Genomic DNA, 27,484 nt, shown 5'->3' with positions numbered 1-27,484 from the left:
CGTATTACGTTATATGGTATTACGTTATCACGTATTACGTTATATGGTATAACGTTATAACGTATTACGTTATATGGTATAACGTTTTAACGTATTACGTTATATGGTATAACGTTATCACGTATTACGTTATATGGTATAACGTTATAACGTATTACGTTATATGGTATAACGTTATAACGTATTACGTTATATGGTATAACGTTATAACGTATTACGTTATATGGTATAACGTCATAACGTATTACGTTATATGGTATTACGTTATCACGTATTGCGTTATATGGTATAACGTTATAACGTATTACGTTATATGGTATAACGTTTTAACGTATTACGTCATATGGTATAACATTATCACGTATTACGTTATATGGTATAACGTTATAACGTATTACGTTATATGGTATAACGTTATAACGTATTACGTTATATGGTATAACGTTATAACGTATTACGTTATATGGTATAACGTTATAACGTATTACGTTATATGGTATAACGTTATAACGTATTACGTTATATGGTATAACGTCATAACGTATTACGTTATATGGTATTACGTTGTCACTTATTGCGTTATATGGTATAACGTTATAACGTATTACGTTATATGGTATAACGTTATAACGTATTACGTTATATGGTATAACGTTATAACGTATTACGTTATATGGTATTACGTTATAACGTATTACGTTATATGGTATAACGTCATAACGTATTACGTTATATGGTATTACGTTATCACGTATTGCGTTATATGGTATAACGTTATAACGTATTGCGTTATATGGTATAACGTTTTAACGTATTACGTTATATGGTATAACGTTATCACGTATTACGTTATATGGTATAACGTCATAACGTATTGCGTTATATGGTATAACGTTATAACGTATTGCGTTATATGGTATAACGTTTTAACGTATTACGTTATATGGTATAACGTTATCACGTATTACGTTATATGGTATAACGTTATAACGTATTACGTTATATGGTATTACGTTATAACGTATTACGTTATATGGTATAACGTCATAACGTATTACGTTATCACGTATTGCGTTATATGGTATAACGTTATAACGTATTACGTTATATGGTATAACGTTTTAACGTATTACGTTATATGGTATTACGTTATAACGTATTACGTTATATGGTATTACGTTATAACGTATTACGTTATATGGTATAACGTCATAACGTATTACGTTATATGGTATTACGTTATCACGTATTGCGTTATATGGTATAACGTTATAACGTATTACGTTATATGGTATAACGTTTTAACGTATTACGTCATATGGTATAACATTATCACGTATTACGTTATATGGTATAACGTTATAACGTATTACGTTATATGGTATAACGTTATAACGTATTACGTTATATGGTATAACGTTATAACGTATTACGTTATATGGTATAACGTTATAACGTATTACGTTATATGGTATTACGTTATAACGTATTACGTTATATGGTATAACGTCATAACGTATTACGTTATATGGTATTACGTTATCACGTATTACGTTATATGGTATAACGTTATAACGTATTACGTAATATGGTATAACGTTTTAACGTATTACGTCATATGGTATAACGTTATCACGTATTACGTTATATGGTATAACGTTATAACGTATTACGTTATATGGTATAACGTATTAACGTATTACGTTATATGGTATAACGTTATAACGTATTACGTTATATGGTATAACGTTATAACGTATTACGTTATATGGTATAACGTTATAACGTATTACGTTATATGGTATAACGTCATTACGTATTACGTTATATGGTATTACGTTATCACGTATTACGTTATATAGTATAACGTTATAACGTATTACGTTATATGGTATAACGTTTTAACGTATTACGTCATATGGTATAACGTTATCACGTATTACGTTATATGGTATAACGTTATAACGTATTACGTTATATGGTATAACGTTATAACGTATTACGTTATATGGTATAACGTTATAACGTATTACGTTATATGGTATAACGTTATAAGGTATTACGTTATATGGTATAACGTTATAAGGTATTACGTTATATGTTATTACGTTATAACGTATTACGTTATATGGTATAACGTCATAACGTATTACGTTATATGGTATTACGTTGTCACTTATTGCGTTATATGGTATAACGTTATAACGTATTACGTTATATGGTATAACGTTATAACGTATTACGTTATATGGTATAACGTTATAACGTATTACGTTATATGGTATAACGTTATAACGTATTACGTTATATGGTATTACGTTATAACGTATTACGTTATATGGTATAACGTCACAACGTATTACGTTATATGGCATTACGTTATCACGTATTGCGTTATATGGTATAACGTTATAACGTATTACGTTATATGGTATAACGTTTTAACGTATTACGTTATATGGTATAACGTTATCACGTATTACGTTATATGGTATAACGTCATAACGTATTACGTTATATGGTATTACGTTATCACGTATTGCGTTATATGGTATAACGTTATAACGTATTACGTTATATGGTATAACGTTTTAACGTATTACGTCATATGGTATAACGTTATCACGTATTACGTTATATGGTATAACTTTATAACGTATTACGTTATATGGTATAACGTTATAACGTATTACGTTATATGGTATAACGTTATAACGTATTACGTTATATGGTATAACGTTATAACGTATTACGTTATATGGTATTACGTTATAACGTATTACGTTATATGGTATAACGTCATAACGTATTACGTTATATGGTATTACGTTATCACGTATTCCGTTATATGGTATAACGTTATAACGTATTACGTTATATTGTATAACGTTTTAACGTATTACGTTATATGGTATAACGTTATCACGTATTACGTTATATGGTATAACGTTATAACGTATTACGTTATATGGTATAACATTATAACGTATTACGTTATAACGTATTACGTTATATGGAATAACGTTATAACGTATTACGTTATATTGTATAACGTATTACGTTATGTGGTATAACGTATTACGTTATATGGTATTACGTTATAACGTATTACGTTATATGGTATAACGTCATAACGTATTACGTTCTATGGTATTACGTTATCACGTATTACGTTATATGGTATAACGTCATAACGTATTACGTTATATGGTATTACGTTATCACGTATTACGTTATATGGTATAACGTTATAACGTATTACGTAATATGGTATAACGTTTTAACGTATTACGTCATATGGTATAACGTTATCACGTATTGCGTTATATGGTATAACGTTATAACGTATTACGTTATATGGCATAACGTTATAACGTATTACGTTATATGGTATAACGTTATAACGTATTACGTTATATGGTATAACGTTATAACGTATTACGTTATATGGTATAACGTTATAACGTATTACGTTATATGGTATAACGTCATTACGTATTACGTTATATGGTATTACGTTATCACGTATTACGTTATATAGTATAACGTTATAACGTATTACGTTATATGGTATAACGTTTTAACGTATTACGTCATATGGTATAACGTTATCACGTATTACGTTATATGGTATAACGTTATAACGTATTACGTTATATGGTATAACGTTATAACGTATTACGTTATATGGTATAACGTTATAACGTATTACGTTATATGGTATAACGTTATAAGGTATTACGTCATATGGTATAACGTTATCACGTATTACGTTATATGGTATAACTTTATAACGTATTACGTTATATGGTATAACGTTATAACGTATTACGTTATATGGTATAACGTTATAACGTATTACGTTATATGGTATAACGTTATAACGTATTACGTTATATGGTATTACGTTATAACGTATTACGTTATATGGTATAACGTCATAACGTATTACGTTATATGGTATTACGTTATAACGTATTACGTTATATGGTATAACGTTATAACGTATTACGTTATATGGTATAACGTCATTACGTATTACGTTATATGGTATAACGTTATAACGTATTACGTTATATGGTATAACGTTATAACGTATTACGTTATATGGTATTACGTTATAACGTATTACGTTATATGGTATAACGTCATAACGTATTACGTTATATGGTATTACGTTATCACGTATTCCGTTATATGGTATAACGTTATAACGTATTACGTTATATTGTATAACGTTTTAACGTATTACGTTATATGGTATAACGTTATCACGTATTACGTTATATGGTATAACGTTATAACGTATTACGTTATATGGTATAACATTATAACGTATTACGTTATAACGTATTACGTTATATGGAATAACGTTATAACGTATTACGTTATATTGTATAACGTATTACGTTATGTGGTATAACGTATTACGTTATATGGTATTACGTTATAACGTATTACGTTATATGGTATAACGTCATAACGTATTACGTTCTATGGTATTACGTTATCACGTATTACGTTATATGGTATAACGTCATAACGTATTACGTTATATGGTATTACGTTATCACGTATTACGTTATATGGTATAACGTTATAACGTATTACGTAATATGGTATAACGTTTTAACGTATTACGTCATATGGTATAACGTTATCACGTATTGCGTTATATGGTATAACGTTATAACGTATTACGTTATATGGCATAACGTTATAACGTATTACGTTATATGGTATAACGTTATAACGTATTACGTTATATGGTATAACGTTATAACGTATTACGTTATATGGTATAACGTTATAACGTATTACGTTATATGGTATAACGTCATTACGTATTACGTTATATGGTATTACGTTATCACGTATTACGTTATATAGTATAACGTTATAACGTATTACGTTATATGGTATAACGTTTTAACGTATTACGTCATATGGTATAACGTTATCACGTATTACGTTATATGGTATAACGTTATAACGTATTACGTTATATGGTATAACGTTATAACGTATTACGTTATATGGTATAACGTTATAACGTATTACGTTATATGGTATAACGTTATAAGGTATTACGTTATATGGTATAACGTTATAAGGTATTACGTTATATGTTATTACGTTATAACGTATTACGTTATATGGTATAACGTCATAACGTATTACGTTATATGGTATTACGTTGTCACTTATTGCGTTATATGGTATAACGTTATAACGTATTACGTTATATGGTATAACGTTATAACGTATTACGTTATATGGTATAACGTTATAACGTATTACGTTATATGGTATAACGTTATAACGTATTACGTTATATGGTATTACGTTATAACGTATTACGTTATATGGTATAACGTCACAACGTATTACGTTATATGGTATTACGTTATCACGTATTGCGTTATATGGTATAACGTTATAACGTATTACGTTATATGGTATAACGTTTTAACGTATTACGTTATATGGTATAACGTTATCACGTATTACGTTATATGGTATAACGTCATAACGTACTACGTTATATGGTATTACGTTATCACGTATTGCGTTATATGGTATAACGTTATAACGTATTACGTTATATGGTATAACGTTTTAACGTATTACGTCATATGGTATAACGTTATCACGTATTACGTTATATGGTATAACTTTATAACGTATTACGTTATATGGTATAACGTTATAACGTATTACGTTATATGGTATAACGTTATAACGTATTACGTTATATGGTATAACGTTATAACGTATTACGTTATATGGTATTACGTTATAACGTATTACGTTATATGGTATAACGTCATAACGTATTACGTTATATGGTATTACGTTATCACGTATTCCGTTATATGGTATAACGTTATAACGTATTACGTTATATGGTATAACGTTTTAACGTATTACGTTATATGGTATAACGTTATCACGTATTACGTTATATGGTATAACGTTATAACGTATTACGTTATATGGTATAACATTATAACGTATTACGTTATAACGTATTACGTTATATGGAATAACGTTATAACGTATTACGTTATATTGTATAACGTATTACGTTATATGGTATAACGTATTACGTTATATGGTATTACGTTATAACGTATTACGTTATATGGTATAACGTCATAACGTATTACGTTATATGGTATTACGTTATCACGTATTACGTTATATGGTATAACGTTATAACGTATTACGTTATATGGTATAACGTCATAACGTACTACGTTATATGGTATTACGTTATCACGTATTACGTTATATGGTATAACGTTATAACGTATTACGTTATATGGTATAACGTTTTAACGTATTACGTCATATGGTATAACGTTATCACGTATTACGTTATATGGTATAACGCTATAACGTATTACGTTATATGGTATAACGTTTTAACGTATTACGTTATATGGTATAACGTTATCACGTATTACGTTATATGGTATAACGTTATAACGTATTACTTTATATGGTATTACGTTATAACGTATTACGTTATATGGTATAACGTTTTAACGTATTACGTTATATGGTATAACGTTATCACGTATTACGTTATATGGTATAACGTTATAACGTATTACGTTATATGGTATAACGTCATAACGTATTACGTTATATGTTATTACGTTATCACGTATTACGTTATATGGTATAACGTTATAACGTATTACGTTATATGGTATAACGTCATAACGTATTACGTTATATGGTATTACGTTATCACGTATTACGTTATATGGTATAACGTTATAACGTATTACGTTATATGGTATAACGTTATAACGTATTACGTTATGTGGTATAACGTTATAACGTATTACGTTATATGGTATAACGTTATAACGTATTTGGTTATATGGCATTACGTTATAGCATATTACGTTATGTGGTATTAAGTTATAACGTATAACGTTATATGGTATAACGTTTTAACGTATTACGTAATATGGTATAACGTTATCACGTATTACGTTATATGGTATAACGTTATAACGTATTACGTTATATGGTATGACGTTATAACATATTACGTTATATGGTATAACGTTTAAAGGTATTACGTTATATGGTATTACGTTATCACGTATTGCGTTATATGGTATAACGTTATAACGTATTACGTTATATGGTATAACGTTTTAACGTATTACGTCATATGGTATAACGTTATCACGTATTACGTTATATGGTATAACTTTATAACGTATTACGTTATATGGTATAACGTTATAACGTATTACGTTATGTGGTATAACGTTATAACGTATTACGTTATATGGTATAACGTTATAACGTATTTGGTTATATGGCATTACGTTATAGCATATTACGTTATATGGTGTAACGTTATAACGTATTACGTTATATGGTATTACGTTTTAACGTATTACGTTATATGGTATAACGGTATAACGTATTACGTTCTATGGTATTACGTCATAACGTATTACGTTATATGGTATTACGTTATAACGTATTACGTTAAATGGTATAACGAAATGACGTTTTACGTTATATGGTATTACGTTAGAACGTATTACGTTATATGGTATTACGTTATAACGTATTACGTTATATGGTATAACGTTATCACGTATTACGTTATATGGCATTACGTTATAACGTATTACGTTATATGGTATAACGAAATGACGTTTTACGTTATATGGTATAACGTTATAACGTATTACGTTATATGGTATTACGTTTTAACGTATTACGTTATATGGTATAACGTTATATCGTATTACGTTATATGGTATAACGAAATGACGTTTTACGTTATATGGTATTACGTTATAACGTATTACGTTATATGGTATAACGTTATACCGTATTACGTTATATGGCATTACGTTATAACGTATTACGTTATATGGTATATCGTTATAACGTATTACGTTATATGGTATAACGTTATACCGTATTACGTTATATGGTATAACGAAATGACGTTTTACGTTATATGGTATTACGTTATAACGTATTACGTTATATGGTATAACGTTATCACGTATTACGTTATATGGCATTACGTTATAACGTATTACGTTATATGGTATAACGTTATAACGTATTACGTTATATGGTATAACGGTATAACGTATTACGTTATATGGTATAACGGTATAACGTATTACGTTATATGGTATTACGTTATAACGTATTACGTTATATGGTATTACGTTATAACGTATTACGTTATATGGTATAACGTTATAACGTATTACGTTATATGGTATAACGTTATAACGTATTACGTTATATGGTATAACGTTATAACGTATTACGTTATATGGTATAACGTTTTAACGTAAAACGTTATATGGTATTACGTTATAACGTATTACGTTATATGGTATAACGTTATAACGTATTACGTTATATGGTATAACGTTATAACGTATTACGTTATATGGTATATCGTTATAACGTATTACGTTATATGGTATAACGTTATACCGTATTACGTTATATGGTATAACGAAATGACGTTTTACGTTATATGGTATTACGTTATAACGTATTACGTTATATGGTATAACGTTATAACGTATTACGTTATATGGTATAACGTTATAACGCATTACGTTATATGGTATATCGGTATAACGTATTACGTTATATGGTATAACGTTATACCGTATTACGTTGTATGGTATAACGAAATGACGTTTTACGTTATATGGTATTACGTTATAACGTATTACGTTATATGGTATAACGTTTTAACGTATTACGTTATATGGTATAACGTTATCACGTATTACGTTATATGGTATAACGTTATAACGTATAACGTTATATGGTATATCGTTATAACGTATTACGTTATATGGTATTACGTTATAACGTATTACGTTATATGGTATTACGTTATAACGTATTACGTTATATGGTATAACGTTATAACGTATTACGTTATATGGTATAACGTTATAACGTATTACGTTATATGGTAAAACGTTATCACGTATTACGTTATATGGTATAACGTTATAACGTAAAACGTTATATGGTATAACGTTTTAACGTATTACGTTATATGGTATAACGTTATAACGTATTACGTTATATGGTATATCGTTATAACGTATTACGTTATATGGTATAACGTAATGCCATATAACGTAATACGTTATAACGTTATACCATGTAACGTAATACAATATAACGCAATGCCATATAACGTAATAGGTTATAACGTTATACCATATAACGTAATACGTTAAAACGTTATACCATATAACGTAATACGTTGTAAGGCAATGCCATATAACGTAATACATCATAACGTTATACCATATAACGTAAGACGTCATTTCGTTATACCATATAACGTACTACGGTATAATGTTATACCATATAACGTAAAACGTCATTTCGCTACACCATATAGCGTAATACGGTATAACGTTATGACATATAACGTAATACGTTATAACGTAATGCGATATAACGTAAAACGTCATTTCGTTATACCATATAACGTAATACGTTATAACGTTATACCATATAACGTAATACGTTATAACGTAATGGCATATAACGTAATACTTTTTAACGTTACACCATATAACGTAATACATTATAACGTAATGCCATATAACGTAATACGTTATAACTTAATGCCATATAGCGTAATACGTTATAACGTAATGCCATATAACGTAATACGCTATAACGTTATAACGTCAGTTGGAATCGTTGTATCATAACGTAGTCTGCTTATTGTCGATAAGAATTTACTAAACTAAAAGTGACTACTAAAAGTTTCTATCCTCTAAATTCTATCTACGATTCTATAATCTAAAAACTAACTTTTGCAAACAAACTGTAACATTCGCTTAACGGAAAGACATACGTATCTTGTTTGTACTCGTCTTTTCACAATGAATTCTTGAACGTCTGTCTCTGTGGTGAGACAAATGCAAAGTCATTTCATCAGTCCTCAGTTCGCTGTTTAGTGCCGAAGCGTGCAGACGTGTCTCTAGTGCCCAGCGTAGTCCGAAAACAACACGTGTCGCCCAACCGTCGAAAGTGAACACAGCTAAGTGTCCCTGACCCTTTAGGGAGAAGATAATCCCACGCACCTAACCCCAACCCGAATACTAGCCTCACAGCCTCACGACTAGTTGTTCATTCCGAATTAACTAGCTCGATGATGGCCCAACAACCGCGACCAGGCTCTCCGGAGCAGACTCGCAGCTACCCCGTGCTACCCCCCGCGTGGCAGAAGTGTAGCAGAACTCTCCGCACTAACGACGCTAATACTACAAAGAAAAGGAAAATAGAAACAGCAACGCAAATAAACACACACAACAGATTCGCCGTATTGGAATCCTCAAACGACGCCATGGAAATCGTAGAACCGTCACCAAACCAACACTCACAGAGAATCCCCCCTCCCCCACCAATATTTGTGGACGACGTCATTGACATACAGACAATGACCAGGTCCCTAGAGAGAGATATCAGCAAGGAGGAATATAACCTTAAGATAAGCAACAATAGAGTAAAAATACTGCCGACGAACCCAGAGGCTTACAGAAAACTCACCAAGACACTCAGGACCCCGAACGCCAACTTCCACACCTACCAACTCAAACAGGAAAGGCCTTTCCGGGTGGTCCTACGAAACATACACCACTCAGCAGACATAGACGAACTCAAATACGAACTCTCAAAACTCGGCCACGAAGTCATCAACGTAAGTAATATAAGGCATAGAGTCTCGAAAGACCCGTTATCCTTATTTTTCATAGATATAAAACAAAAGCCAAACAATAAGGAAATCTACAATATCAGTCGCCTAATGAACGCAATGGTAAAATTCGAACCACTGCTTGTGAAAAAAGAAATAGTGCAATGCAAAAGGTGCCAAAGGTACTGTCATACGCAGAAATACTGCAACCATACTTTCCGATGCGTTAAATGCGCAGGCACTCACTCCACTGACCAGTGCGCCAAATCACCGGAAACTCCAGCGAAATGCATCCACTGCCAAGGGGACCACCCCGCCAACTACAAAGGCTGCCCAGCACATAAAACACTATACACGAACAGGTACCCTAAGCTCAGAGCAAAAGAGGTATCCAACCAAACACCCAGCCCGCCGAAATTCACGACTACCCCAACCCCCTCAACCAACCAAACACCCAGTCCTACCAAATTCATCTCCACCTCAACCTCCTATGCCCAAGCAGTACAAGGCATCCAAAATAACCCGAACAGCCAAAGGAACCTTCCCCAAAACAGTGTCCCCAACCCACCTAACACAGACAACTCCTCAAGGCTTGAAAAGCTAATAGAGAAACAATCAGTGCAAATAAATCACTTGCTATCGCTACTAACACTCATCGTGGAAAAATTAGCACTCCCCGACTCAAAATAAAACCAAGGCGCATAGCACTCTGGAACGCCAACGGTCTAGCGCAACACAAACTTGAACTAGAACTCTTCTTAAAACACCAGCAAATCGACGTAATGCTCGTATCGGAAACCCACTTCACTGACAAGAGCTACCTGAAAATAAATGGTTACAAATTCTACCATACCCAACACTCCAGCGGAAAGGCCCACGGTGGCACCGGAATAATAATCAAAGCAAGTATTAAGCACTACGAACTTCCATCATTCCAGAAAGACTACCTACAAGCAACAAACGTAGCAATAGAAGACTGTCATGGCTCAATCACCACCTCAGCAGTATACTGCCCTCCCAGACACTCCATCGCCAAAAAAGACTTTGATAACTTCCTGGACACCCTGGGCAATAGATTCATAGTTGGAGGAGATTATAACGCCAAGCACATCCAATGGGGCAGCAGACTGGTTACAGCAAGAGGCAAAAACCTCTTAAACAGCATAATAAACAACAACCTCAACTACCTCACCACATACGAACCCACATACTGGCCCACTGACACCAACAAAATACCCGACCTTCTCGACTTTTTCATAACTAAAAATATCCCATCAAGACACGTCCAGATCAACTCCTCGGCTGATCTCTCCTCTGATCATTCTCCCGTGATAGCAACAGTCAGCTCAACAATCATCGAGAATACACCTAACGGCTCCATTCACAACCAACACACCAACTGGCAGCTCTTCAGAGAAGTCTTTACACACTCAACCTCAGCCTTCACCCCACTAAAAACAAAGGAAGATATCGAAGCAGCCACGGAATACTTAAACACGAGCATAATAAACGCAATCCGCCTCTCCACATCGATAAAGCCATCTAACAGCAAACAAGAATATCCCCAATACATACTAAAAAAAAAAATAGCAGAAAAACGTAGACTAAGAAGAGTATGGCAGACCCATAGAACACCGGAGGACAAACGCAAACTTAACAACGCAACTAGGAAGCTATCCAGAACCTTAAAAATCTATAAAAACGACTGTTTCCAAAAATACCTCGTCAGCTTATCCCCCACAGCTGACTCCAACTACTCACTATGGAAGGCCTCCACGAAACTCGCACGCCCCCCACAAATAATCCCACCAATCCGCCGTCCGCAAGGTGGATGGGCGCGAAGCCCTATAGAAAAAGCCGACCTGTTCGCTAATTACTTGTCTAAAGTATTCAAACCCCATTCCCCCAAAGCCGCCGCGGACGTTACCGAATACCTGCACACCCCCTTCCAAATGTCCCCTCCTATCGAACCCTTCTCCTCTGCAGAGACTATAGAAACAATCAGTCGCCTAAACCCTAAGAAAGCAGCAGGACACGACCTAATAAGCAATAAAGCAATCAAGGAACTTCCCATAAAAGGGTTCGCACTCATCACATCGATTTTTAATGCTATCCTTCGCCTGGAACACTATCCTAAGGCCTGGAAAATCTCATTGATTACCCTCATCCCTAAACCCGGTAATCCGATATACGAAACCTGCTCCTATCGCCCAATCAGTCTTTTACCTACACTGTCCAAACTATTCGAGAAGATGCTCACGAACCGACTCCTTCCAATCCTAGAGAACTTGAAAACACTCCCAGATCACCAATTCGGCTTCCGAAAACATCATTCTACAGTAGAGCAAATCCACCGCTTAACTCATACGATCAGCCAAACACTTGAAAAGAAAAAATATTGCTCAGCGGTTTTCCTAGACATCCAACAGGCATTCAACAAAGTATGGCATGAAGGGCTACTATACAAGATTAAAAAGATCCTACCTCACCCCTACTACTCCATCCTAAAATCTTACCTAACCAATAGACAATTCATGGTTAAATGCCTAGACGCCACTTCCGCAACATTCCCAATAGAATCCGGCATACCCCAAGGTAGTGTCCTCGGACCCCTACTGTACTCCATCTACACTGCCGACTTACCTATATCAAACGAGATAACAATAGCGACATTTGCAGACGACACAGCGCTATTAGCTACCCACGCAGACCCGGTAATAGCCTCATCCACTCTCCAGCGAAGTCTCGACTCCATGGAAAAGTGGTTTCATAAATGGGGCTTCAAAATTAACGAAAAGAAATCCTCACATGTAACCTTCACGCTCCGAAAACAAACTTGCCCCCAGGTCACCATCAACAATGCAACAGTTCCTAGTAGGGACTCAGTCCGATACCTGGGCATGGCCCTGGACAAGAGACTAACGTGGAAGAAACACATCTCAGATAAAACGAAGCAGCTAAAGGACAAACTAAAAAAATTCTATTGGCTCACGGGCCGACGCTCCAAACTAAACATACAGAATAAAATTACCCTCTACAAGACCGTAATAAAACCTGTCTGGACCTACGGAATCCAACTATGGGGAACAGCAAGTAACTCCAACATTGAAATACTCCAACGCTTCCAATCGAAAACGCTAAGATCCTTAATATACGCACCTTGGTATGTTACCAACGAAACCATCCATCGCGACCTCAAGATACCCACAGTCGAAGAGGAAATAGCAAAATATAGCGACAGATATAACAAAAGAGTCAACAAACACCGAAACCCCCTAATCACTGGACTACTTGATACGACGGACCAGATTCGCAGGCTGAAGAGGCACTACCCGCTAGACCTAAATGCTAGATTCATTTAGTTATCCAAATTAAGCATATGCACTTACTTATAATACTTATAAATTATATTTATCTATAATAAGCATTAACTTATTATAAATAAACAGCCATTGTTACACCGGGCGACTCTCTGCCTGGCCCAGGTCACACGCCGCGGGCCAGACGGACACCAGATGTCCGCTCTTCCGTACGGCGTACCTTCAATAGCCTTAAGCACCCGTCATAAACCCAAGTCACTTGCCTGCTAAAGTCCTTCAGACCCAACAAATTTCTTTTCTAAATCAGTTTCCAAAGACTATCGTTTACTACGGCTTGACACGGGAAAGTTAGTTTTTCTTACGATGCTTCCTACTAGCAACTTTCTATCGGGGACGGTTAAGACCCTTCCTAGTCCACCAACCTTCGTTTGTCCAATCCGAGGCAATGTATACTGCCCTCACTTCCTGACCTAAAATGGCATGAACAAATCCGATGATCCCGTGCGCTAGACACACCCATCACTAGCTTTCCTCCGACACAGCATCGTCACTCAACTTCACTTCTTCTACATCGTTGGAAAAGTCAACTACGAAGTCTAACGCTAATGCCTATCGGGGCAGTCTAAGCATAACGCGAGAGTCAGTCTCGGTATTGTCGAGCATACATTTTCCTCTCCTAAATATCTTATAGTGCTACGTCCACTAATACATTAAATCCAATTATAAGAGCCCTGCTCTAACGTACATATCTATCTTATCTTCGTGCGATAAGTGATTATCTATCTATCTATGCTCATCAGTGTAATCTAAGTGTTGGAAATATATAATTTATAATTCTGTGAATCACAGTGTTATACAAACTCAATCACCCCTATTATCTCAACGGAAATCAGGGGATTGATCAAGTCGTGGTGTCGATTGTTATAATCGTAACGGGAATTTACGACTCCCGTTGACGTCTCTCCTAGCGATTACGTCTCCCCGCGATTGGTCGAACAAACAGCCATGTCACTGCGCCACGCCAGAAAAATTACTGAAAATTCTCAACGCGAGAATTGATTGTAATTTCAACAAATAAATAAATAAAAATAAATCTTAAGACTTATAACGGGCCCTCGGGCTAGCTGAACATGTACTGCGGAGACGCATCGACATCTGGCAATCATCTTACTCGAAGAATAGGGTCTGCGTGTGGCGAGCTACGGGACAGAGACCGTTGGAATGTTTACTGTCGAATGTTACAACTATTTCCTTTTTAAGGAGAACTATAGAATAACTCCATGCCTTTGTTAGACAAGGCGTTCATCCCGTGACCGCGGCTACGTTCGGCGACTGGCTGTCGCCTCGAGCCCAAGCTCATTATCACAACTCTCGAACAATTACAATGTTGCGGGATTATCCAAAATTCCAAAGGCTCCGGTGTTCTTTCATCTCCGACATATATATACAGGATCATTGGTAACTGGTGGTACAAGCGGAAAGGGGGTAATTCTACGCGAAAAAAGAAGTCGAAAATATAGAATAAAAAAATTTTTTTTTAATTTTTTTAAAAATCTACAATGTGATCCGTTATAACGAGATGTAATAAGTGCACGCGTGCCGAGCGAAAATTCAAAGTCGATTTTCTCGAAAACAAAGCCTCAAACGAAAAATTTTTAATTCTATATTTTCGACTTCTTTTTTCGCGTAGAATCACCGCCTTTCCGCTTGTACCACCAGTTACCAATGACCCTGTATATCTCTTTTTAAAAAATTTGAAATTAATCCCATGTTTGGTTTCCTACTATTGTGACTTTTAATTTATCTATATTATATTATTATCTATATTATCTTATGTATATTATATTACTATGTTATTTGAAAGCTAATAAATATTTTTAAGGGCGATAGAATTGATATTAAATCTTTCGAATAAAAATATAATAGATTCAATAAAAATGTATAAGAAATTACAAATTTACTACTAAAATATACCAATTATTATTTGTATAAAATATTAATCCCATTTTATAATTGACAAATTATGTACAAAATAAATTATATACAATTAGTAACAACATCAGCATTGATTTAAACCAAAGTGTACAAGAATAATGTATAAGTATATGTATGTACTTGGAAGGAAAAAATTAAATGAGGAGACACGAGACATGTCATAATAATAAAGTCATATGTAATCAACAATTACGTCATAGTAATAATTTTGTATTTATAAAATATTTCGTATACGTAAAAACATATTACAAACCCATTAGTACAGTACTGGCAGTAACGGGAATTTGTGAAGGCGCGCTAGCTTGTCTTACACTCATTTCCCAAGTATCTAATAATTGAGACACAGAAAAACGTCGAGGAAGTTTCGTTATGCGCGCATTTAAAGCTTTCTGAACTGCACAAAGAAATGTTGTGGCATATTCATGGGGTGCCATTACGCAACGTGGTGGCGTTAAAGGATAATCGGCGGGAACAGTTACTGATACAGGAGGAACACATGGAAGATGACGATCATCCAGCCAGCATATTAATTGAATACATTTTGATCCAGTTTGTTGTGCAGGATCAAGACTGACCTATATATTATACACATATATGATTACTTACATATAAAAATGTAATGAGATTCTAAAATGAATGGATTACCTTAAACCGTTGATCTAATCGAGCTATTTCTCCTTGTAGTACGTCTGGTATTTCATTAGGAGACTCTTCTATCTTTTGTTTTTTTAATGGTTGTGGTAAATTTCTAGTTATAGAAGTAAAGTTCTGTTAAATTATGCCTTATAACACAATCACTCACAAATTAGTGCATTTATTTCTTACTTTATCTCTGGACCAAATAAAGCTTCTAGACACGGACCAAAAGTACGTTGTAGTGTATGATTTACAACTGGACTTTGGAGATGAGTGCTTACTGCTTCTAAAAGTGGACTGAAGAAATGATGTTCCTTTAAAGTCGTAACTGGAGGCCCAACACTAGCATCATTTCGTTTAAAATCTAATTTTTCAAGAACTACCTCACATTTTAGTAAAGTATCTAAAGGCATTCGTTTGCTAGGATTTGATAAAATTTCTAAAAGTTTCTTCATTTTGCTTAGTTTATCAACATCTGCAATTTAAAAGATTATACAAATGACTACATGCATGCACATAAAGGCACTGGTGGAAATGAATGTTAATACTAAAGTTACATACTTCCTTCATTTCCCATTTTAGCAATCATTCTTCGTAAAGGTTCTACATATTTACTTAATTGTCTAACTTTATCCCTATATGCTTGATCTTCTTGTTGTGGACTTGGGGTAGCTCCTACCCCTCCTGGAGTATTTAAAGAACTGCTAGGAGATGGTGCCATGCCTAATTTAATATAATTTTATTGTCTTTATTTCTATTCATGCTAGATTAAAATTAATGATTTTTATATTAAAAGTAATTTTGACATACCAACAGATCGTTGTGGTCCTGCCATCATAGGATGTTGTGGACTAGGTGAAGGAACTAATGCTGGTGATGCAACCATTTGATTGCTGAAAAAATAATAAAATGCAATTTTAATTTTTAATATAATTTTAAAAAATTTTAGTTTCTATTGTATCTAACCTTGATGGTGCGCCTAAACCAGCAGGACTTGGAGCAGATGGTGATGGACTCTGGCCCAGAAATTGATTTGGTGTAACATTTCGAGGGCCAGGGAAACCAGCATTTATCATTTCTCCTTGCTAAGAACAACAGCATTCATGAAAATCTTGAAATAATGGCTCATATTATTTCATTGTTTGTGTACCTTCCTTTGCATATGACTTAATTGTTGCTGCATTTGACTAGGACCTATTTGCCCTGGAGTAATTTGATTCATTTGCTGTGGCATTGTTGTTTGAATGCCATTTAGAGAACCACTAATTTGATTTCCTATTTGATTGGATAGTTGATTTTGCATTTGGGTCTGAAATATACCACTTATTATTTATGTCCCCCTTTGTTCAAAAAGAAGAAATGCATGTTTTTTTGCAATAATAAATACATACTTGCATGTTTTGTTGCATTTGACCTGTTGTAATTTGTGCCATTTGGTTGGGAACCATTTGAGTCATTTGCTGAGGTATATTTCCTTGACCCATTGAATTCATTTGCGTTAACATTGAGTTGGTTTGCATGGTTTGAATTGGACCCATATGATTCATTGGACCGTTGGTTTGAGTAGGCATCATACCCATTCCTGGTATTTTACTTTGCATACCTTGCATGGCCATAGGTTGTCCAGGGCGCTGATTTAAGCTTTGTAATACTAAAACAATTATTAATATTACAATAATTAATAGTATAAAATATAGTATAGAATAATTGTCAATTAAGGTCAAGCATGACCTTTTTCTTCCTACTACTTGTTAAATCTTAACAATCTTCGTGACTTGAATGTCTGCGAGTAGTGCGAGGAGAGATGTAAAAGTATTTAGAATGAATCGTTGCAAGCAAATTAAGGGTCTTCTGATCAGAGTTAGTAGCAAATGATCTTCTGTGAGGGTGAGGTATATAGGGAAAACTAGTGATGGGTGCTGCCCGTCCCCCATCAACAGTCGCTCGTTGGTAGAAGTAACCTTCGAATCCGCTTATCCCATATTTTACCGTAATGAGCAACCCAAGGAATGTCTCAACTTGAAGGATGTATAGTAGCAATTAAGGACCTTGACAGTAAAGGAAAAGATGCGTAATCTTATGACAGCAATTAATGGTTCCTTAGGATTATTGTGGGTCCGAGTAAATATGTTTAAACAGCTGGTGACCATCTTGGCCGAAGGATGGATTAGAATGTGTTTAGGTCACAAGACGTAACATCCTCCCCCTGTTAAGAGGGTACCGATCAAAAATTCTAAGTGACTGCAGTTAGGTGTGTGTATGTGTGCGCGCGCGCGTGTGTGTGTTAGCGAAACTAACAGGTGCTGAAACTAGTTGGATCTTCTATCGAACTCCTTCTCGAAAGCTGGCTGTCTAGACTCATCTGGATCAGGTTGGCTCGGTAGTGGCACTAGCCGTTTAACGCTTCGAACCAAGACGCTCCATGTAGTTTAAGCAGTGGCTGTTCGGATGATACCGCCGGTGCCGGGATAGACCTTGATGACTCAACCCAAGGACCATTGCATTGAAGGCACGTTGTCTCCCTCGTAATCCGCATCAGAGTCGTAGTCCGGATCGCAGTCGTCCCCTTCGTTGCCAATAAATTCCCAATTGGAGTCCACGGCCGAGAAAGTGTCTTTGAACACCTTGGTCCTAATCTTTGGTGGTTGTACTAGGTTGGCACGTGGAATCTTCTTCGTCTCTTTGGTGCCGAGTCACCAGATGGTCATATGATCCACGGAAGACGAAATCAGAGACGTCTTATCTTCCGTTTCTTCCGATTCATCCCAGTCGACTGGATGCATTTGATTAGAATTTGTAACTGTTGTCGTTTGTAGCCATCCTGAGAGTGATGCTTGCGAGAAATGTAGAAATGTTTTGAGCGAAGAGTTGTTAGCAAGTAATGTTTTGATCGACGAATTGTTAGCAAGTACTGTTTTAAGCGAAGAGTTGTTAGCAAATAAAGTTCAGTGATGGTGATGTCTAGCCCTTTGCGGACGAATGTCGGCAAATAGCCGCCCAGATCTTTTTCCCGTTGCGGACACGTGTCAGCACATAGCCGCCCGAATCTGTTCACAATTGCGGACGCTTATTATGAAGTGGCTATCGTACGTCTATTTTTCTGAGCGATAATCTTATACGTATTTACAGATAAGTATAGTAAACTAAACAGTATTACGTTTTTGATGAAATAAAATTAGAGATCTTTAGCGATGAAGTTTTATCTTCCGTTTAACGTAAACTCGCCACGTAGGATGATGGTAGATTCAGAACGAATTTCAGTTTTTCAATGGCATTACCAGATGAATCAGCAAGCTTTTCATATATTTTATGTATTTTTTATAATATCTTACACACGATTCCTAAAAGATCCAGAAAGGATATGTTCGATAGAAGACCAGACCAATATACAGCTACATATTGTTTATGCGGAAGTCCCAAAAATGGTGGTGAAATTATTTTCTTGGGGCTTGGAAATATTAACCATAAATTCTTACCTATTATATAGCGCAAACCAGGAGAAACAGAATAAAAACGAAATAACGCAGTTGCAATACGTACGTCGCTTAATGAATCAATTAGTAGGAGATTTTCGTGATACTGACACCAAGAATATTCCATAAACTTTTGGACAGCAGAAAGGCTGAACGGCCTTTTATAGATTATTCGGTGAGATGATACAGCAAATTATTAGCAAATTTAAAACCTACATTTAATATATTTTTTTTATTTTTAATTTGTGTTTTACAATTTTTCCAGCTGGACATTTGGTAAATATTTATGTACACATATATTATTTAATCCCTTATTTAATATGTTTCATATAATGTATAAGAAATGTATAACAGTGCAGTATTTAAAATTTTTTAGAAGTAGTTAAGAGAGGAGTACAGAGTATACATAAAGAGATATGTGTGAGAGTACAGGAAGCTTCAGAAAGCTTCATTATAGTCAAGGCAATACCAAAGTCTAAAAACAATCTCAAAGTTAAAGAAATTATTAATAAATTTATTATAAATTAATAATTTAGATCTTAGATTATATCTTCTTTTTGTTAATAAGAAAAAAAAACATAACCTAATTACTGACGTCCCAAAAATTTTTTGAGTTTTGAATTAAATGAAAAATACTGACAAATATGTCAAAATTAACTAACATGTATTATTCACAATATGATAGTTCCATAGAAAGTGAAACTGCTTATGATTCTGACAACTCAGATGTACGTAAATTGTTAAGAACATCACCATCTCATGCTAAATTTTATGAATATATTGATCGTAGAAATGATGAAGAAGTTTTACATGAAAAGTGGAAGTATAAATTACGTGAACAAACAACCCTTGCAAAAGAGATCAAAGAACAATGTGGTATGGCAGTTAACCTAACAGATAATCGAGTATGTTATTTTTATAAACCTGTTGTGCAGCATATACCGGGCATGAAATTTAAAATAACATTTGATTATGTTAAACTATTGCGCAAATGGTATATTAGTTTGGGCCACACTCGTTTGCCCCATGAGATTACACTTAATGACAAAGTAAAAGATGGTACTTATGATCCTATTTCCAGAAGAATTCTCAAAATGATATATGAAATAAAAGATTTGTTGGATACTTTTATACAAAAATTGGAATATATATGTACAATGGTTGACAATATGAAAGAAGTTTACAAAGACATAGAATTTCAAGTAAATGAATCTTTAACCAAAACCAAAATAATACTGAAAGAAAAAAGCTGGCCTAAAGGTATACAAAAGACAAGTACAAAAGATATTATTATTCTAGACATAGTACTAGATAATAACTTTAAAGCTGATAATCTTTCATACGAGTATGAACACAATAAGGATACATCAGCACAACAAAAAAGAATGTGCATATTTAAATTAGAAGAGAAGATAAAAATATTTTTTGATCTTCCTTTAGTAGAAGCATTTAATGTATTTATGGAATAACATTTTTTCTAGTGATGAAGTATTACCATCTTAATTATATATTACATTTCATTTAAAATAAATCCTATAACTACATGAAACATATTTCTTCATATTATGTTTATATTTAAATATACAATTGTTACTTTCTATTTGAATGTAATAAGATCCTAAATATTTTATTAAGTACGATTTTTTGTGTGGTTCTGTATTATATTTTTCAAATTTACTTTTGGTTACATATATCTTTAATAAAACCATTATCTGTTAATACATTAACATCAGATTATTTTTTAAATTAAAATGTACTAACTGTCGGCCCATTTTGGTACTTTGGTATGTTAGGATTTACAATGAAACAGTTAGTTAACACTAATCCTACCAGCGGCGGTCAAATTGACCGATCTCGAACTTCTACACAAATTTAACCATATTTAAATTTTATCATATCGCTTCATAATTTCTGATTTTTCCTAAAACATGCATACAATATATTTTTCGGTATTTACTTTTAGTTTGCTCTTTTATTTTCTGAGAAAAATTTGTATTCTGGCTTGCCTACCGTGAGCGGTCATTTTGACAGACCGACAAAATATTTTAGTTATTCTTAAAATAAATGAAATCAGTACAAAGAACAGGCTATCTCAAAACAAAATCAGTGATAACAAATAATAACAGCTGTTACACCCGTAATCTTGTCATAAAACATTATGCATCCCTCGATCAAGATGACCACCAGCTGTCAAGACATATCAACCCACACCTATAATAATCCTAAGGAACCGCCATAAAATTCAGCATTTTTTACAGTTCATTGTTACAAACATTTTAAAACTCGAGAAGTTTCTTAGGGTTATTGCTCATTGCGATAAAACACGGGAAAAGTTTTCCCAACTCCACTCTCGAGTAACCGTTGGTGGAGAATGGTCAATACTCATCAATATTTTCGTATAAATATCGCCATCACAGACCATATTCTTACTTACAATTGTCCTTTCCACTAGAATACATCTCAGTTTGTTAGTAAATTAGTTGACATCTAAACTTGTTATCTCTAAAACTCAGACAGAAAGCATCTCAGAGCGTTTTGTGTAAAGTTGTTATAAAGCAAAAGTAAAGCATATCAAATTTGACAATAATTTTGTATTCCATACATGGTATTATTCTGTGATAAATATTTACCCTAGAAATGTCAAGACTTCTAAAAAAAAGTTATAAAAAAAAAATAACGGACATAGAAAAAGAGTGTATCTTGTTCAATGTGCGATGAACAAGAAACTTCAGCAATTAAAAATGGCATGGAAACACATGAAAAGCTATTTACAACCGAATCAGAGTTGAATATTATAAATAAGCGTTCACATCCAGGACAAAAAGGAAAGAAATTATCATTGACAGCAAAGGGTGAGACTGATGTAGAGAATCAACGTATCGAAACTAGACCCGTTGGGACACTTTGGAGAGAAATAGGTGTAAGTCCCAAACCTGGCAGGACATCAGTTCATAATATTTTTAGGGATATACTAAACAGCATATAATGAAAAGACAAATAAAGATGGCATTTTATCTTATCATTGATCACCGTATAAGGGATCACATAATAAAATGTATGGAAGAAGAAGCATTTAGAGTATTGGGGACTAAGAGGGAGCTAGATGCAATAAAACTAGATGCATTTATTGCTCTGCTATATGTCCAGAGTGCATATCAGGCAAAAAATTTAGATATCTCATATTTGTGGAATAAAATTTGGAGAACTGCATTTTTTTCAAAAACAATGAGCTGGAATGACTTTGCTGAAATCATGAGGTTTATACGACTTGATAAGAAGAGTGAAAGAAGCCAACGTTTACAAACCAATAAATTTGCAATGGTATCTACAATATAGGGCCAACTTATAGAGAATTCACAAAATTGTTATAAACCTGGTGCATACATTACTTTTGTATGAAGAACCGCGAGAAAAAAGCCATACAATATAACTATTAACAAGTTCAGATTCATTACTACAAAAATGCTTGTCAAGTAAAAAATTGTAAAGGTTACAAAATTACGAAAATTTGTTTAAGATGTGGGTAATATGTATGTGGCAAATGTACATTTGATAATAAAATAATTTGTAAAAAATGCAACGAAGTTGAATAAGATGTACCTCTATATAAGTAAAAGCATAATTCTATTTAAGTCTTTAATGAAATTAAACGAAAGTAAATTTGGACAAAATTTTATGAAAGTTCATCATTTTATATAGATTTAGCAATAAATTAACCATTATCTAAATTAAATCATAAAAACTATTACTTCTTTAATCACTGGTCATTTTGACTGCACACGATAGGACTAGGTATACACAAAATGTCGTTAGTTTTAGTGTTAATAAAGAGCTAAATGAGATATCTTGTTACTCGTCAACTAGAATATTTTAGTATAAAACAATATACCTTATTTCCCAATATCATTATGTTAAAATAGATATGGAAACTAAATATGTATTGTGAATTAAATAAATATGTAATATAAATTAAAAATGTAAAAAATATATATGTATAAATATTGTAAAAGGTAATATTATTTTATCTATATAATTACTTTAGCTTGTATTTTTAAAGAATCTGTTACTTGTTAAAAAATGTATTATCAATTTCTACATTTAATGACCAAAATATATACTTACAATTGGTAGCAGTATTTGTTGGTGGTTGTGGGATTATTCCTTGAGGATTAGATCCTGGTCCATTCATATTCATCATTTGATTGTTTCCAGTTCCTTGACGTGCCAATGTTTGTAATGCCCCAATTGGATCAGGCATACCCTGATTTCCAGAACCACCTGTACCTGGTGCATTACCTCCTGTGCCCTTTTTAGAATCTGGAAGAAGTATAATATATTATAAAGTGTTAATTATTTATCTATAATTTATATAAATTAAAATAAATATATATATGAATATATTACTTAATTCTCTGACATGTAGAATTAATCTGGCCACAAAACCTAGATATTCTTCCTAAAAATAAATGAACTTGTTATTAATTGAAATAATTAACAATTTATCACTTGGAATATTTAATATATTATTTATCTCTTATACAGATAATCTAATGGTAATAAACAAAAACGAAAAGAATAACAACACACCTTAGTTTTTGCTTTTTGGAAAACATGATTTTCCATTTCAATACTGTTTTTTGCAGTAGGCATTCCAGACATTTGCACAGCTTCATCTCTATGATAAAAATATTTAATAAGTATAAAAATACGCATTTCTTCTATTTATTCAAATATATAAATTTATTTGTTACATTTCTTTTTTATACAAATATTATAGAACTTTTTCCTTTTTAATAATTTATATTATTTAAATGATGTTAATAGGAACATTTTACCGTTTATAACCTTTTGACATAAATTGACTTACATTTTTGCTATTACACTTTGTCGGAAACTTTGTGTTCTCCAAGAATTCTCATCAGTTGCCATTTTTAATGTTTAATAATTAAGTCAACAATCGAAGTCGTTACACAACTTTCTTCTATCACAGTATCTGTATGACTAAACAACCATATAGCTAACTGAAAGCCTGCTCTTTGAGGTATAGTTTGGAATATAACGATATAGTAAATAGCCTCCTTAATCATGTTTCTATGAAAACGATGATTACTTTATTGCACTATATAAATAACTATCTTTTATTCGCTGCTTTTAAATTATAAATTTTTAAATTATAAATTTAAAACATTCAAAACATTTATGAAATTATAGGTAAAAATTAGAAATGTTTAGTAAATTTTAAAGTAATTAATTTTTTTATCTAATAACAGATTTTGAAATTTTTCTCAAAAATAGATAGATTCAATCATTCAATATTCAACAATTTTTAGATATTTAGCTTAAGCCAAAAATATGAAATTTAAGGCTTACCTAATATCATGTCAAAAGTGAAAATTGATTCATGAAAATGCTATGATGCATCATTCGTTTATCATGTCGGTACTTTATTCCTTAACCTTAAAAAAAGTTTCTAAGTAACCTCTAAATTAAAAAATGGCAGAATTAGAATTAACAGAAGAAGAATTAACATTAAAACATAAAAAAGAACGGAAAGAATTACAAGGTAATAAAATTATATAATTGTAGTTTATAGGATATTTTTTCTTTATTAATGATAGTAGGTTCTTTAACGTAATATGATTTACAATATTGTGCTTACGTAAACGATTTGTTAATAGAATTTTATTATATTGTAAATATTTAATATTATATTTTTAATAACATTTTTCAAATGTATGACCTTTTAGTTACTATATATTAAATTTTAGCACAAATACAAACGCTAAAAAAGTCAATTTGTAAGGGTGATAAGAAGAAGAAGAAAGAAGTAACTGAGGAAATCAATCGCTTAGAAGAAGCTTTAGATAAAAGACAAGAAGAAGAGTTTACTACATGGAAAGTTACACATCTTAATATCAATAATGTGGAAAATGAAGATACAGATAATAGTAATGACAAAAGCACAAAAGACAACAAACAATATGAACAACCAACACATAGAATTTCAAAAGCACAGAAGAGAAGAGACAAGAAAGCAAATGCAGAAAGGGAACGCAATCAGAGAATTATAGAACAAGAAGCATTAAATGTTTTTGGGAAAAGAAATGTAGAATTGCAAACTATTAAGAAAATACTCTGTGAACGTGGTTTGATGATTTATGAGATTCCAAGTGATGGCCATTGGTGAGTTACTTGTTTCGATTGTTTAAAATAATTTGGGGCATAAAGTACGAATTTTTTTACTTTATTTACACTGCTACCAAATTAATTTTTGCAGTTTATATAATGCTGTTGCACATCAACTAAAAATTATAGGAGAAACTCCATTGAATTTTCATGAACTTAGAACAAAAACTGCTATATATTTGAGAGAAAATATGAATCAATTTTTACCATTTATTTCCAATCCAGATTCTGATGATGTTCTTTCACCAGAACAATATGAAAAATATTGTGATGATGTAGCAGATACAAGTGCCTGGGGTGGAGCTATTGAGGCAAGTTTAAATAAACTATGGAAATACATGTATTGTTCTAAAATTTATAAAATCATTTTTGTTTAAAATAGCTACAAGTTCTTTCGCATGTGTTGAAATGTCCAATAGAAGTCATTCAGGCATCAGGAGCACCATATGTTATTGGTGAAGACTATAGCAATGAAAAAAAAATGATATTGACTTATCACCGGCATATGTATGAACTAGGAGCTCATTATAATTCTGTTACAGAATATGTTATAGAAGAAGAAAGCTGATAGAAATGGATCTTGTATCTGACTAATATTTACGAAAGAGAAATTAAGCATGTTTCATAATACTTTTTACTATGATAAAATATATGAACTATTGAAAGCTGCCACAATATAAGTGTCCAGGAAACATATCAATTTTAAATTAATAGTTCGACGTTTCTCTGGCAATTTTAACTAATATATACCTAAAAGGCTGTAACTTCTGTTAAATAGTAAATTTAGTCGAAGGTAACAAAATAACAAATTAATAGGTTTTCCTTTGTGGATTTTTGTAAAATAATTATTGCACTATTATTATGTGAGAGAAAATTTTATTTATTTATTACTTAAATATTTGACAATATAAAGAAGCTGCCAGCAAATTGCAAGTACACATTTACTGTTCGGTGCTTGCTTCTTCCCAAGTTTTAATGTAAATACCTATTTAAATATGATTTACATTTTTTGTAACAAAAATTTAATTTGTGATGAAAATGAAGCAAATATTAAAGCGATATTATTGCAGTAGAAATATTAAGATTGTGTATGCGTGAATAATATATGCTAATACTTTTGTCATGTGTTC

At 32.8% G+C, this 27,484-nt stretch overlaps 3 protein-coding genes across 3 annotated transcripts; 2 read left to right on the top strand and 1 right to left on the bottom strand.

Moving 5' to 3' along the window:
• Positions 1-16,217: 16,217 nt before the first annotated feature.
• LOC117164135 (mediator complex subunit 15) lies at positions 16,218-25,196 on the bottom strand. The gene is made up of 12 exons (XM_033346983.2): positions 25,036-25,196; positions 24,756-24,843; positions 24,573-24,624; positions 24,291-24,485; positions 18,087-18,346; positions 17,846-18,004; positions 17,662-17,780; positions 17,506-17,588; positions 17,257-17,418; positions 16,885-17,170; positions 16,705-16,807; positions 16,218-16,634 (listed from the first exon to the last, which is right to left on the bottom strand). Exons 1-12 carry the CDS (start codon positions 25,095-25,097, stop codon positions 16,305-16,307), a joined length of 1,899 nt encoding a protein of 632 aa, XP_033202874.1. The 5' UTR covers positions 25,098-25,196; the 3' UTR covers positions 16,218-16,304.
• On the top strand, positions 20,342-21,717 carry LOC143305171 (uncharacterized). Its single transcript, XM_076627974.1, has 2 exons — positions 20,342-20,896; positions 20,959-21,717. Exons 1-2 carry the CDS (start codon positions 20,877-20,879, stop codon positions 21,635-21,637), a joined length of 699 nt encoding a protein of 232 aa, XP_076484089.1. The 5' UTR covers positions 20,342-20,876; the 3' UTR covers positions 21,638-21,717.
• A 378-nt stretch (positions 25,197-25,574) lies between the features above and the next one.
• LOC117164118 (deubiquitinase OTUD6B) lies at positions 25,575-27,481 on the top strand. Its single transcript, XM_033346948.2, has 4 exons — positions 25,575-25,731; positions 25,937-26,351; positions 26,446-26,665; positions 26,737-27,481. Exons 1-4 carry the CDS (start codon positions 25,662-25,664, stop codon positions 26,920-26,922), a joined length of 891 nt encoding a protein of 296 aa, XP_033202839.1. The 5' UTR covers positions 25,575-25,661; the 3' UTR covers positions 26,923-27,481.
• The last annotated feature ends 3 nt before the right edge of the window (positions 27,482-27,484 follow it).

Source organism: Bombus vancouverensis, chromosome 3, assembly GCF_051014615.1.
Source record: "Bombus vancouverensis nearcticus chromosome 3, iyBomVanc1_principal, whole genome shotgun sequence".
In the NCBI taxonomy this organism is placed as follows: Eukaryota; Metazoa; Arthropoda; class Insecta; order Hymenoptera; family Apidae; genus Bombus; species Bombus vancouverensis.
Note: the sequence above shows the minus strand (reverse complement) of the source record. Positions and strands in the feature narration are given on the sequence as shown.

Coding starts and splice junctions, on each gene's coding strand:
- LOC143305171 (XM_076627974.1), top strand. CDS start 20,877: ATGATTCTGACAACTCAGAT. Junction 20,897..20,958: donor ATGATTCTGACAACTCAGAT/GTACGTAAATTG, acceptor TATTGATCGTAG/AAATGATGAAGAAGTTTTAC.
- LOC117164135 (XM_033346983.2), bottom strand. CDS start 25,097: ATGGCAACTGATGAGAATTCTTGGAGAACACAAAGTTTCCGACAAAGT. Junction 16,808..16,884: donor TTATTTGGTCCAGAGATAAA/GTAAGAAATAAA, acceptor TTCTATAACTAG/AAATTTACCACAACCATTAA. Junction 16,635..16,704: donor GATTAGATCAACGGTTTAAG/GTAATCCATTCA, acceptor TATAATATATAG/GTCAGTCTTGATCCTGCACA.
- LOC117164118 (XM_033346948.2), top strand. CDS start 25,662: ATGGCAGAATTAGAATTAACAGAAGAAGAATTAACATTAAAACATAAA. Junction 26,352..26,445: donor ATTCCAAGTGATGGCCATTG/GTGAGTTACTTG, acceptor TAATTTTTGCAG/TTTATATAATGCTGTTGCAC. Junction 26,666..26,736: donor CCTGGGGTGGAGCTATTGAG/GCAAGTTTAAAT, acceptor TGTTTAAAATAG/CTACAAGTTCTTTCGCATGT.